Source organism: Heptranchias perlo, chromosome 32, assembly GCF_035084215.1.
Source record: "Heptranchias perlo isolate sHepPer1 chromosome 32, sHepPer1.hap1, whole genome shotgun sequence".
In the NCBI taxonomy this organism is placed as follows: domain Eukaryota; kingdom Metazoa; phylum Chordata; class Chondrichthyes; order Hexanchiformes; family Hexanchidae; genus Heptranchias; species Heptranchias perlo.
Window position 1 is genome coordinate 10,191,287 of NC_090356.1, and position 15,304 is coordinate 10,206,590.

The 15,304-nt window shown below is 39.5% G+C and overlaps 1 protein-coding gene across 7 annotated transcripts in view; it reads right to left on the reverse strand.

Moving 5' to 3' along the window:
• The window catches only part of rerea (arginine-glutamic acid dipeptide (RE) repeats a), a 399,886-nt gene that overhangs the window by 144,452 nt on the left and 240,130 nt on the right, over window positions 1-15,304 (reverse strand). For all 7 annotated transcript variants that reach the window (XM_067970328.1, XM_067970329.1, XM_067970324.1 and 4 more), the window contains one exon: window positions 1,998-2,046. In XM_067970328.1, the coding sequence (XP_067826429.1) occupies window positions 1,998-2,046 (49 nt within the window). The remainder of the gene's footprint in view (window positions 1-1,997; window positions 2,047-15,304) is intronic.

Genomic DNA, 15,304 nt, shown 5'->3' on the forward strand with positions numbered 1-15,304 from the left:
AATGCAAAAATAACATACCGAGAACAGCAGACATTACACCTAAATCCTGGAGATCCATTTAAGCTTCCTTACTGAGTTCCTTAATTTGTGCAAAAAATGATTCACAAATGAAAGAAGGGGCTTTCTAAACCATTTGCTAAAACTTGGCCTTTCTGCAGTAAAAGAACCATGGGTAGTGTGCTTGGTAGCTCTTGCAAGTATTCAGTTGTTTGAACACCATATCAGGAGGAATGAGGTTCGTAACCTGACTGGTGACTTTTCATACTTTTATTGAATTTGGTTTGGAAAAGTCTGCTATAGATGCAGAGTGCAGGATCTTGAAGGAGATTTTAGGATCCCTATGGTCCACTCTGGCTGGAGATGGAGGGATCTGACCAACCTTATACCAAAGCTTCTTGGTAGGACCTTACATGAAGTAAAATTTGGTTGGTTTCTGTTTGCCACAGTGCACTGTCACCACCTCGGACAAGGGCTTCTGGGATATTTTGATTTTCAAAACTGTCGCTACCTTAAATTTAGGTACAGACTGCTTTAACAACTCACCTTTCTCCTCATCTGAATCAGAGATCGGCAGAAGAATCTACATCTGAATTATCAAGACTTGGGTTCCTGTGGCAATATCCTGATTGCTTTTGCCATGCTACACTGCCTCAAGGGATATGCTGTACGACATTGTCCCAAATGTTTTCATAGTGATGTTAAAAGCCACAACCAAACTGACAAAGGTCCTTTGGTGAAGGATCTTTTTTTAAAAAAAATGCTGTATTTCCAATTGTCTCCCATCTCCTTTTGAAGGTACTAACTTCTGTTTGGGTTCAATTCCATGGGTGCCAGCATTTCTTCAGTGCCTGATTCAAGTGACCAAGCTTGAATCAGGCTGGTCCATGGGAGATATCATACCTAAGCTCGATGCAGTCTACTCAATATCCACAAGCGTGAACTTTTCCAGCCAGTGGGCTGGGGCGTTGTAAGAGGTCATCGAGTGGCACCCCAACTGAGATGAGTTAACTCCACACAGAGTACAGATTAAAACTGAGATCTTCTTCCTTTGTATGGTTCAGTTCCACTCTAGGAAATAGATGTACTAACTGGGCCTTCAGGAAACCCAACAGTACCAGTTAGATTAAATCATTCTTGCTGAAGTACCTGTAGTATGAAGACAGGTATCTGAAGAAACTGATCTACATCTATGCTCAATGTTAATGCCAATGAGTACAAGTCATCAAAGTACTTGTTTTTTGGGAGGTGGGGATGCTGGCTCTACAGTGGAGGATTAGAAGACTTCTGAATTTAGTTCAGCAGATCAATTCTACTGGTTTAATGGGGGTTCCTGGACATACCCTCTTCTTGGTTAACAGGATAACAGAATTGATTCCCAGCTATGAAAATGCTATCAATAAGCCTTTGACAAAATTATGAGTCACAGAGCAAAAATTCACATCATGCTTAAATGTACGCCACAAAGGATGTTTTGAATAGCCATCCAGGTTAGAGAGAGGCAACAGCAGGAAGAGAAAGAGGCACAAAATCTTGATGCAAAGCAAAGCTAAGTTCTGCTACACCAACAAGTTTATAATTCCAATTTATTTCACTAAGAATTAAGATTCTTCAAAATTATATTTGCATGTTTTGGCCAATGTTTATTGCTCTTTATGTTCTTATGTAAGGACAAAGTATCCAGAGGTTGGCACAATGAACAAATTGGGTCAAGTTAAATTGGACTTCATAACAAATTTAGTATGTGTAAAATGTACCCTTTTAAAAAAAGTCTTCAAATTAGTTTGCAACCAACACTTCTAATGAGTACGTTGACAACAAAGGTAACTCAGCATCAAATCCAACTTTAAACTAAGGTACCAACCCATATTTGTACAAAATATATGCATCACAATGTGATTTGCTTATCTTTCAGGTTTTACAAATGTGGCTGCATGGAAAGGTTATGTACAGCCAGTAAATGCATAATAACCGAGCATAATGATTTTTGACTTCCCTACCTGATGGCTGGGTCCCACACGGATTTCTCCCTGGGTGCTGTTCAGCCTCCTACAAGAAATAATTATTACATGTAAAATAGAAGCAGCAATTACATCCAAAACCAATCAGGGCAGTACCAAGAATGTTAAATTATTCAGAGAAAAAAAACTTGCTTTTATCTCATCTTTAGTATGTCCCAAAGCACTTCACATATAATTTGCGCACAGCAAGGTCCCACAAACAGCACTGAGATGAACGGCCAGTTCAATTGTTTTTGGTTGCGGGAAGAATGTTGACCAGGACACCAGGAGAACTCTCCCGCTCTTCTTCGAATTGCGCCATGCAAACTGTGAAGTTCTCTGACCAAAACTGAATCACTGTTTACTTTGACGTCCGAGTGAACCACCAAAATAGATGAGGCTTTGGTTTAATGTTTCATCTGAAAGATGGCACATCTGACCATGCACTATTCCCTCAGCATCAGCTTATATTATGTGTTCAAGTGCCTGGAGTGAGGCTTGAACCCACGCCCTTCTGCTCCAGAGGCAAGACTATCAACTGAGTCAAGCTGACACTTTTGATTATTGGCAAAAATCTTGTTCACAGCTAAAAATGCTATTCTCAAAGTATTATTTACAATGCTTTACATGTATTTTCTTAGGAATATCTCCAGAAGATATCTCTTAGGAGCCTGCTAAAAGTACTTTCATTTATAAAGCTCATCATGTTGAAACATTGGTCCATGTGCCAACAGAATTCCCTGCTCTTTTTCGAATAGCGCCATAGGATCTTGAGCATCCAGTTGAACAGGGAGGTAGATCCTCAGCTTAATACCTTATTCAATAAGTTTTTTAATGCAGGCCATCTGTCAAATGCCAACAGCAAATTCCATTCACCCCATACATTTAGCTAAGTTTCAGTACAGAAGATTTTAGGATATCCGACATTCAGGAGTAAACTTTACTCTTGACATTTTTATACATGAGCGGATCTCCCATTAAACTGCTCACACTAAGTCAGATGATATGCTGTTTTATAATGGTAGGAGCATTTGACCATGTAACAATCCACAGTGTATTATTTTTGTCAGGTGGAGCAATGTTCCTTTCAGGCCACAAAGTATAATTGTTGTTCAGTAAGCAGTGACTCTGGTTAATCAATGGTTTGGTCAGATTGGAATATGCTTGTCAGTTTCAGGCTGCATGTTAAATACGCAGGTCAGAAGCATCAAGCAGTTTAAGATCATTTTGCATCTGTAATAGAGTATGACCTCTGGATTGTGATTTACTATGTTTGTTTATATTTCCTTTCTCTGATTTATTTAATCTTTTCTACTTTTTTGACACATTTTCACCCTTGCCATTTTGTTTGTAGTTACAATATTATTCTTAAAACATTCTTTTCTTTCTCAGTACCTCTGTTCGTATGAATGTGGCAAAAACCTAATGCATCATTTTGAAATCTTTACCCAAGCAATCCTTTGTTAAGAGTTAGCTGACCTGTCCCCAGGCTTCCACCAAGGATACTCTGCACCTGCCTCCAGGGGGGATAATTTTCCCTTCCACAGGAAAGAGATTTGGGCTCCATTCAGCAGTGACCACAGCAGCACGGATCAAAACAAAGACTCATCTGGCTTGCAGGACAAGGTCGCCGAGGCCAGAGATCAAAAGAGGCACAACTGGAGCAAGATGCACAGTATTCTTCTTCTGAGAATGAGCTGCCTTGTTTCCAAGGTGCTTCATCTAGCATCCAGTGCAGAAGTGATAAAGCTCATTTCTATGCACCTGATCATTTGGACTCATAACCTTCTGGTTGAGAGTCAAGTGATTAACCACTTGGAGCACCTTTTAAGAATTTAAGGAAAATACATATAAAATCTAATCATCAAAGAAGAGGACATTCCTTCAAAATAGTCTTCCAGCTGGTCAGATTAATTCCAAAATGGTAAATCGCCCTTTAAAAACCAGCAACACCCTCCGCCTGCATTTTGAAATAAAAATCTGCATTAATTCAATTTATTCTATTTAGTTCTTTTACCTTTAAAAAAAAGTATGCTGGCCCAGGTTACACAAAGTACGGCCATTAATGTCCAATTAAAGTTTTTAAAAATGTAAAACTTGGATTAATTTAAAACAAATAAGTTAAATTCACAAAATAGTGAATCTTATCTAACAGCAGCAATGATATCAGAGTAATGAAGCAGAGAAGCTGTACAAACACGTATTGTTAGACTTTCCTTCCCTGTGCCAACAATATTGATTGAAGTCAAAGGTTGTGAATTAAACTAATTACAGTGTAGGCCGGCCCAGAGAATAAAAAGGGATATCAACATTAACTCACTCATTACACTCTGCAATGGTACGATAATGCCGCCATCTAGGGTATTGCCCAGATAAGTGGCAAAGTTGCCCAATCAAGTTGTTTTTAGTAATGAAAGAGTTAAAACTGAACACACACATACGCATATATTTCTTAGCCTCTTACTATATATCTTCATGAGTCGTCTGTCTGTTTTTTTTAAACAAAGAGAGTCTGGAGTGCCTCTGAATGTTAAAAGGCAGCAGGAAACTGGGCACAAAAGTGGTTGATGCAACAAAGATGGTAACCATAGCAACACCAATTTAATATTTTTTTTGGTTCCACAGCTGCAACTGATTAAAGAAAATGACAAGATGTTCACATTGAAAGTGCACCGTTGCTATGGCTACACTGTAGATTTCATGTTACAACAAGCCCAGCAGTGCCCAGAATTTCTAAGTCTGTGCTTATGCACTAATGCTTTGCTAGTATGACTGCATTTAATTTTATATTATATAAGGTTGGTCCTTGAAGACTAGATGCTGCCTTCATACCAGATGGAATAATGGATCTGATTTTTTTTCTGAACAAAAGACTCCATTTCTACACACACAGCACATCTAATTTTTCCTTTGAAATTCTGTAACAGCCTTTACTAAAAACAAACTAGAGGCACATGTACTTTCCTTCAAAAAAAATAGCAATTTTCAAGTATCTTTTGGAATATGTTACTGTAGTGCTTCTTCAAAATAAAATTTTCAATTCAGTTTCAGTAAAAATTAGACTTTTTGGTATCAGACAAACTGTTCAGAACCACAGGAGCATGACATGATAATTTTTGGAAGAAATGTTAATGCTCCATGCACACATGTTCAAGAATATCTTCAGAATTAGAAGCTTGCTAAATGTAAAGGTACTTGCATTTATATAGCATCTTCTCATGTTGAAATATCTCAAAGCGTTTCACATATATTGGATTACTTTTGGAGTCTAAGCAAACACGGCAGCCATTTTGTACCAGCAATGTGCCACAAACAGGAATGAGGTCAATGACCAGTTAATCTCCTATGGTTGAAGGAGGAATATTTGTCAGTGCATCAGGAAAACTCCCTGCTCGTCTTCAAAAAGTGCCACAGTGTTTTTAACAGCCAAGAAGATGGGGGTCTTGATTTAATATCTTGTGCAATTGTTTTTTTTTAAAAAACACACCATCTGTCAAATGCTAATAGCAAATTATTAACCCCTGCCCCCAAGTCATTTGACTAAGCATCAATGTAGAAGACTTTAGGATAGCCTATATAGAGGAGGAAATCCTTATATCTCACATGGCTCTGCTAATGGGAAAAAAATTAACATTTGTTTCCTCCAGTTGTCCGATATCCACCTCCAACCAATTATTTATTACCTTCCATGTTACTGTTTGTCTTACATTTAAAAAGGGCATAAATGTTTTAAAGAAAGATATTTGAGAGGCACATAGGGACAGAAGAGATGGAAGGAAAGACTTACAGAAGGGGAGACAAAGAGTGAAGTACATTGGGATCTCAGTCAAGGAACCAATATTTGAGCTGTGCCCCCACTTGCCTCCCAATTTCTAATTCTTCCTGTCTCCATCTTGCCACTTGTCTCCCACACTTTGTATGGCTCTCAGATAATTCCTATTGTTATCTCTAAATGCCTCTCTCTCTCTTTCTAAAAAATCTCTCTTCATATCCCCATTCTGTAAATCACCACTGTCTCCATATGGCCCTCACATAGGTTTTTTTTTTACTGAGTTCATAGCTTTTATGTCCCTCCTTTCAAGGGTAGGACATGCAGCAACATGGCAGCCGACATATAATTAATTCGAAGTGGATAACTGGGTCAGGTGAAGATGACTATTTGGGATGCGCTGCAACACTAACATACGTGAGTGTCAGAAAATGAGGACTGGGCTTCGAGGAAGATGGACAGGGAGGGAGGGAGGGGTTTTAAGCCTGGGGTGTAGGGATGTAGGTTGGGAAGGAATCATGGGGGTGGTTGGGACCAGACTGTGGTGTAATCTGGGATTATTGGATCCAGAATTTTGAACTTGTGACCTAGGCTGAATGGCTGTCCTGATGTTGAGGTGGAAGTAGAGTCATGGCCATGATTGATACTATCATGTCCAGACACTCTTAGAACTGGAGCAGATTAAAGAGAAACTATAGGTAGACATGTGGGCCTAGGGCCTAATGTGGAGAAGCCATAGGCCTAAAGCTGGAGCAGGGAGGGCGTGCTGGGGAACTCAAGACCTGAAGCATGAACAGGGAGGGAACTCTGTAAATCAGAGGCATGAGGCTGGAAGGGCATCCATTGTGATATTAGCCAAGGTGCTGATATTTGGGTTAGGGACATAATGAAGTGCTACTGCAAACTGTCAGCAGCAATTTTAAGGCAGCACACAGGATCAGTCAGCGTCGGGATTGATGATCAGATGGTTTACCAAGAAGTCATCCTGTTCTTTCTCCCTTTAATTTTTAGGAGGGGCAGAGATGGAGTACTGTGGGCAGGCCTACGTGTGAGGGAAGAAATGAAGCACAATTTGCTGATTATTTGAAAAAGAAATTCAACCCAATCTCATCCATCACTAATAATCTTCAGCAATACTGGAAGCTGTTTACAATATTCTACACACACATACTCACATACACTTACAAGCAAAACAGACAGAAGTAAATGAACAAGGGAAATAAAATTAGGGTGACAGAGATAGTGGACACAAGTACGAGAGGGAGAGACAGCAAGAGATAGACCATGTGCATAAGAGGGAAAGAACGAGCATGTAGGAAACAGAGCATGAGAGCAAAAAAAATCAATTTAATTCCAGTATGTTTTCGGAAACATAAAGTGAAAGCAAACATGCAATTATAGATAGCCCCTCATAGAAGGAATGGCAAACGGTCAGAATAGTTAGATGTCTGCGCACTGTTCACTATGGGTTACCCTGCACTGCATAATCCAATTAGCCAATAGCATTGTTAATGAGGGTTCTATGTTGCTCGTTTTTACGATGCTTCCTCATTTTTCTTATGGATTTACATTCCACCTCACATTCTCCAGCTGAGAAGGTGAGAACAATACTTTAGCAGTCCATTAGGTGATTCAAGTCGGGCAGGCTGAACAATCAGCTTTCCGTTCTCCTTTGCCCACCAAAAAAAGACATTGCTCCTTCTTTCCGGAATGGTTCCAATTTTCGGTCAAGTGGCCCAGTCAACACTTGAGAAATGAGCCCAATTACATCAGACAAGTTCAAGTATTGGTTAGCCACTGGACTAGAACTCATGACCTTCTGAAATTAACTCCTCCATTCTATTAGAATACCAGCACAATCTGTCTCTCCTCTCTTCTCCCCTCACCCCAACCCACCCCCAAGAAAAAGTACATCACAAAAAAATTTTAGTATACAACACCATTACTCTCTGGAGATGAACTTCTCTTCATTGGTCTAATGTAAAGTAGTTTCTAATAAAAATGTGCAAGGAGGATGAGAAACATGCAACAGACCTTGCAGAGGTTTTGTTTTAATTTTGTTTTCATCATTTTTAAATGGAAGCCATCTTGATTAAGAACAAACTTTAAAAAAAAACATTTTCTTCTTTCTTTCATATCAGGAAATGATGTTTGAGGTTATCATGAGATTCCACTTTTAGTCCAAGAAATATGACACTGGTTTTTGCAGAAGTTGCCCTGAGGCCAAGTAAAGAAATGAGAGTAAAGTAGAAAATAAATGAGAGTTTCATAGACACCAAGCACGTTCTGTGACATGTCGCAACACAAACAACAGTATTACGTTAAAGGAATAAAAAAATCTGACTATATAAAATAAATGTCTCCAAGACCACAGCACAATTTTGCTCAAGCTTTCACTTTGTTCCTATTATCTGAGCCCTCGATGTTCCTGTATTTCACACAATCCTAGATGTTATATCCATATCTGTTTCTATCTATTTCTTTATATCATACGCACAGCTATCCTGTAACAGGCTGTGAATTTTTTTAAAATCTAAAAATAAAAACTCAATAACACTGCAGCATGATTCATGCAGTAGAACAGAGCTAGTTTGAGTCAGGACTCAAGGACGGTTGTGTGTTTGAGAGGCCAGATTTTTTCTTTCAAAATGTTGTTACATTTTACAATATAGAGGAGTTAGATAGTACTTTTCAAGCTAGTAACACAATGAATGGATCAGATGACAGTGATATTAACCCACTCTAATTTCACTTTGTGGCTCATGTCATCTGAATCCTTAGATGCAACTTCACTTTATCATAAGTGCAAGGAAGCTCCTCCAGTGCTCGGTAAGTTACTGTACTGTGTAGTAGAGTGGCTCTGGGGTGATAGAGAGAAGATCCCCACTTTGTGCTGAATTTGTTTATTTCAGCCAGTTCTGGTGCTAAAATTAAGATTAGGGGAGGGAATAAGAAAAAAAAAGCCAAGTTTCCTGCTTCTAATCACAATTCAGTGACTCCTGCTGGAAAATGCAGGTTAGCTTAAGGTATACTGGGTCCCACACTGTCAAACAGTCTGCCAATACTCGCTATCTAGGCTCACACATGAAGAATGGCCACTTGTACAACATATTGGATTGCACCTGTGGAACTGGACCCAACACAAGTCTGCACCTTCAAGAGAAGATGGTAAAAAATTGGTGAAATAAAATATATGAAGGGTATTCTATTTCTTCATAAAATATTGTGAAATAAAACCAAACTGACTGCAGTATGAGTCACAGAACAAGACAGTAGGATCTTATCACCCATTTGAAGTTTTTTTTTCTAATTATGGATAATGATCAGGTTGGAGCAACTAGGAACACAGTAAGGAACAATCGAATCCGCTATAAACACTACATTTCAACATAACCATATACCTTAGGCTTGTGAGGATATTGATAACAACAACTTGCATTTAACGTAAAGAAAACATCCCAAGAGATAGGATGGGTTGAGACCATACAAGGATTTATAGACGATTCATAGAGGAAGGGAAGCCAACGCAGCTCAACAAGCGCGGGAGTGATCGACAAGTAGGACTTAGTGCGGGACAGGTTAGGTGTAGCAGGGTTTTGGACAAGTTGGAGTTGATGGGTAAACCATGAGAGCAAAGATATCTGAAATGCTTGTGTATTACTTTCTTGTAAGGCTCTAATTTACCCATTATCCTATATCTACTTTCACAAAGTACACAACCAACACCAGGGCTGACATGTTCAATTGTTAATGATAATATTTTATTTCACTATGACTCCAATTGTACTTTTGTGAAAAGTTGGCATAGCCACAAGCTGAAGAGGCTTGTGTAACAAAATTTCACTAAAATATTTCAGCTTTTCACAAAACAAGCACTAAAGGAATAGAAAAGTAATAGTATCTTAACAAGTTAAGAGATTTCAATACTAAATATATGCTATATATTAATTAAAAGGTTCAGTATCTTCACTAAGAAACCAATTTTATTATACACACATATGCAAGTTAAGTTTATTGTGACATACCAATGTAATAGAAGTCTGAGAGTGATAGTTATAGAATTGATTCAGAGCCACAACGCAAGTTTCATACTGTTAAGTGCACTCGTGCTGCCGGTTGAGAACTTTGCGCATGCAGGTTTACACACGTGTACTCTGCTTAGCTGCTAGTAAATTGTTGAATGATTGAAGAGCACAGGCAGAATGTTGTAGCATTAAAAGAACCTCTGCCTTTGTTTATAAACTGCCCAGGACTCCGTATTGGAGTCATACGCAATGCGGTGATGAGCCCAAGCAGTACGTGATGTGCTCCCCGAGGAGGTTTTGCACAGCAGCATTCGACAGCTGACTCTAGAATCACTGCAAAATAGAAATAACATCGCAGCAATATAAAAGTGGCACCACAACCACACCTCCTATTTCTTTGATACTTGAAACAATTAACTATATTACTAGTAAAGGTCGCCATCATGAAACACAATTTCCACAAAATTCCTGCATGATGCACTATTTTTAAATCACCTCCTGCTTGTACAGGTTAATATAGGTCCCTTACATAACCCACCATTTGGTCTAAAGAGGTCTCTCATACAATGTGTTATTTTTCAGTACTGGTATAAAGGAACTTGCATTTATATAGCACCTTCCACGTCCTCAGGATGTCCCAAAGTGCTTCACAGTCAACAAGTTCCTTCTGAAGTGTAGTCTTCATTGCAATGTGGACAAACGCGGCAGCCAATTTGCATACATCCATCTCAGCTGGTAGACAAGGCCTTTGCTTAACATCTCACCCAAAAGATGGTCCATCTGACAATGCAGCACTCCCTCAGTACTGCAATCTGCAATGACGTACCGACTGAGATCATGTGCTCAAGTCCTAGAATGGGGCTTGAACCCACAACTTTGAGTCAGAGGAAAGAAAGCTACCAGGGAGCCAAGTGCTACCTTCACCACACGGACTGCAGCGGTTCAAGGCGGCAGCTCATCACCATCTTCTCAGGGGCAATTAGGAACGGGCAATAAACGCTGGCCTTGCCAGTGACGCCCACATCCCATGAATGAATTAAAAAAAAGACACTAAGCAAAATATTTTAATGGCCCGTGTGCACATAAATAGCTTTGTCGCAATTCAAGCATTTTCCTGGAACCTATGCAATAGTACTGTAGTGAACCATATTCATACTGCTGGCAGCTACCTGACTATACTTTATTTTAACAAAAGTAGCTGATGCAGCCTTTTTTTTTAATCTCTAAGAATTGGACTGGAACTTCATTTTTAGATTTGCATCACCGAGTGGCTGTACAACGGGCAACATCTCTCTGACACCTGTCAACAAAACCTTGAAAAATCAACTGTCCAAAAATCTATCAATTACTGATCAACTTTCAATTATGAACAACAGTACTATTAATCAAGCTAAAACAAAATGATATATTTTGGGCCCTGGATTGATTTTCAGGTTCTGCATTAATAATTTAGAAATGTTCTTATTTAATAAAGATACAGTTACAATTTTAAAAAGGACAACAGAAAGTGACAGTCAATGCTCCAACGATCTATGCCATGGAGTCATCGGAAGCAGATTTAATCCAGCAATTGTCCACAGGTCAGCTTTTGGATTCTGACAGTCCCACTGGGGGAAGGTGCTAACCTGGAGCCAAGTGCTTTCCAACAAAGTTGGTGTGAAAGTTACCCTGGTCATCGTCGTATTTCTCCTAGTTGCTGACTCAAGACTAGCATAGGTTTTTTTTTGAGGAGGAGGAGGAGGTGGTAAAAGAAAGAACAGCTGATCCCAGTTAGATCAGGCTAGATTGTCTTCTTCAACTCATTGATGGCTCACATCTCATCCTGCACTATATCCCTGGGATTTAAAAGCTACTGATGGAAATATAACACCCACTTGGTATTGCTCATCAGGACTAAGGTCACTTCAACAATGGGAAGTATACGGTACCTTCATCTGATTGAAAATAACCCTTCTCTGGCGACACACAATTGACATATTATACCCTTTTTTTTGTTGGTGCAACGATTGAAAACTGCAAAAGGTTGCTGCAATGCGTAACATTGTCACACAATTCACAGGACATAAATGGAAGAAACTGGATACCTTCTGATGAATGGAAAGGTAGCAATTCAATGTCAGGGTTCAGAGATATCATAAACCACAATGTCAAATTCAAGCAGTTTGCGATCTTCATTTCCCAACCCTCCACACACAATTTTCTCCCTTCCACAATGTCCACATTTTCCAGCAGACAAGACTGGACAGCAATCAGAAGCAGGAACCATGGCTATTTTTTTTCCCTGCTTTGCCCCAGAATGTTAAGGCCAATTGTAGCATCCTAATGGCTGCCCAAGCTGAGATCAGCTAACACAACAACTTGCATTTGTATAGCGCCTATAATGTTGCAGAACGTCCCACGGCATTGCACAGGAACATTATCAAACAAAATTTGAGACCGAGCCACATAAGGAAATAGTAGGACAGATGACCAAAAGCTGGGTCAGAGAGGTAGGTTTTAAGGAACGTCTTAAAGGAGGAGAGAGGTAGAGAGGCAGTGAGGTTTAGGAAGGGAATTCCAGAGCTTAAGGCCTAAGCAGCTGAAGGTCTGGCCGCCAATGATGGGGTGACGAAAACCAGAGATGCTCAAGAAACTGGGCTGTTCTAGCTTTGTATGTCTTAATGCTGGATGGTGAATGAACATCACATCACTACACAGTCATTAACTCAAAGTGCTTCAGAGAAAAGTCTGTTGAACTGGATTTGTTAATTAAGCTCCCTCACATGAATGAATTCAGTAATTCCCCCAAGCCACTTTTCCAGTGAGGCCATCAGCATTCACTGGGTAATTAAAAAAAATTAAACCAAAACAGTCAGAAGAAAACAAGGCGATCTTATTCATAATAGTTTCCAATAGTTTGTTTTTCTTAAAAGGAGTAAGGCTCCCTTTAGTAACCAACAAAGTACAGCCATGCATTTGTTCGATTACTAAGACTATTTAGTTTTAAAAACAAATTATTGAACAATATATATTTACTAAGGGACACATTTATCATATGACGCTTTAACAAGTTAGGCTGCTATCTCAGCTGTATCAAACATTAAATTGTTTTAAGCCTTGGCAAAAAATACTCTAATTGAAAGCTTCACGTGTGTTAACAGAACAAAAATATGTAGGTTTATGCAATGCAGGACAGCTCTTACTCAAAACAATAAATAACCCCACAAGTATATTTTGCTGCATCAGCAAATCTTGCAACATAAAGTTCTGATCTACAATTTCATCATTACTGAAGAAGCAATTATAATCTGCTCTTTACAGCCATCAGTACTTCACAAGTTAGACACAAGAAATACAACCCAGATCATAAATACCACAGCATCATGTCATCACAGAAAAAAATGAAAATAGCAGAAAGTGAGCCCTCAATACATTAGCAAAAAAAAAATCTAGATATCCTGGAATCCCACACAATAAAAATCAAAATTTGACTTGTTCAGTCACCATAATCCAACAGCCGTAATATAAACAAACAGAATCAAGGAATGCAACCCCTAAAATACGTCAAAATTCCAGATAAAAGCAAAAATAATTTGGTTACTGTAAACCAATGGACGTGCACAGCATTAATGCTTGCCCACTTGCTCAAAACAACATAGTATCATTTTTTAAGTTGCCTGATTGTGTAACACAATGCCATCTACACTTAATATACAGTACATGCTTCTATTCTTCCATTCTTAGTGTCATGAGACAATTTAATTGCACCATCCACTCTCATTAGAACTGACAGGTAACAAAGCTCCACCCATCTTAGCAGACAGAAAACAGATTAACATCTGCCAAGTCTCTGCCCAGTTCATCTGCAGGGAATTACTTCCTTCCTGAGTTTCATACCTGCCAGTACATGTCTGAACACCACCTGAAATAATCCAGCTCTTGATGACTAAACACACTGCCTGTTGTTTTACTAGAGCAGAAGATCCCAGTCTGTGCTTTTAGCAGATCTTCCATGGGGCAACAGTTAGGACTCAACAATTGATCCCAGCACCCTTGGACTCATGAGGGGGAGACGGTTCCCACTTCTAACTGCTATCCAGCAACCCCTGCTGAAAAGTGCACATATAGAAGTCGGGTACAAGTAAAATCCAGATTGGCGGTGATATTTTCATGGTCAAAATCGCATGCCAACATTTATTACCCAGACCCACCTAGCCACTTGGGCAAGGTATCAGAGGGCTGCCAGTACCCATGGAACCATACCCCAATAAGGTCAGCATCTTCAAGAGAGATGGGGATAAAACATGTCTCATGAGTTCAAGCCACAACCCATTTGCAAGTGCTGGTTACCAGAAGCGCCCAAAATTATAGAAGCAGCTGATTTGACAGAATCTGAATGACCAGTACCAACTGCAGGAACAGCAGCAACTATACCATATCCATCACTGGATAAAACTTCAGTTCAACCTGGAAGCACTGATTCTAATTCAACTGATGAAGCAACAATGTAATGCACAAAGCTTAATCTTAACTTTGGGAGGGGTAGCACTGAATTAAAGTTTGATTAATTTTGCAAGTTAAGAGGAAAACAACCAAACTTTATTTTTAAAAAAAAATCATATAGCTGGAGTCATGGAGAGAGCAATACTAAGAAAATTAACCAAGAAATTTTACTGATACAGCACATTTCTGGTTATATGAGCACATAATGGTTTGAGCAGCTCCAAAACCAGTCATGATCCGATCAATGATGTGCAACATAACTTAGCACATTGCAAACTTGACCCACTCATGGGCTGACTTTAAATTGGCACCAATTTGGACACATGCCATTACAACTTTGTGGTCATCTTCATGCCAAATTGGCACCCTCCTAATAACCCTTCTGCTATATTTAACATTTTTTTAAAAAGTCACTGCATCAGTGTGCGATTTTCAAAGGGGATTTAAAAAAAAAATTACAGTATTGTCTGTTAAATAAAATAACCCATATGAAAGATGCAACCACCCACTTTGAAGTCCAACACCCCACCACCACCCACAGCATCCCCCCCCCTCCCGACCCCCAGCCACACTCCTCAAACATTTGACCCACAACAGGAACATGAACATTGCAACAGTTATCACAGGCCCGAGGTCTCCTGATTTGCTGCATCCTCCCTCCCAGAATCCCAGACTGCCACTGCTCCTCTCTCAAGGTTCCTGCTCCCCTCACACTATGCCATCACCAGCCCCCTCAAATTTCCAGTCTTCCACCTCTCTCTCTCCGAGTCTCCCAGTCTGCCACTTCTCTCTCCCTAGTTCCCAATTTGCTATTCCCCCTCTGTTGGGCTCCAAGTCTGCCACATGCCCCTCCCTTAGGCTTCTGATGTGTCACTCTCTTTTCTGCAACACACTGGTAGTTTAAATTGGTGTGTATAAAATATTTTTTAAAACTTGCGAAGCGTCTGGACAAATTAATCAGACTATTTAGCACAGATTACTACTCTGGATATTCCATGATTTTGCGAATCTATGAAATGAATGTAAAACAA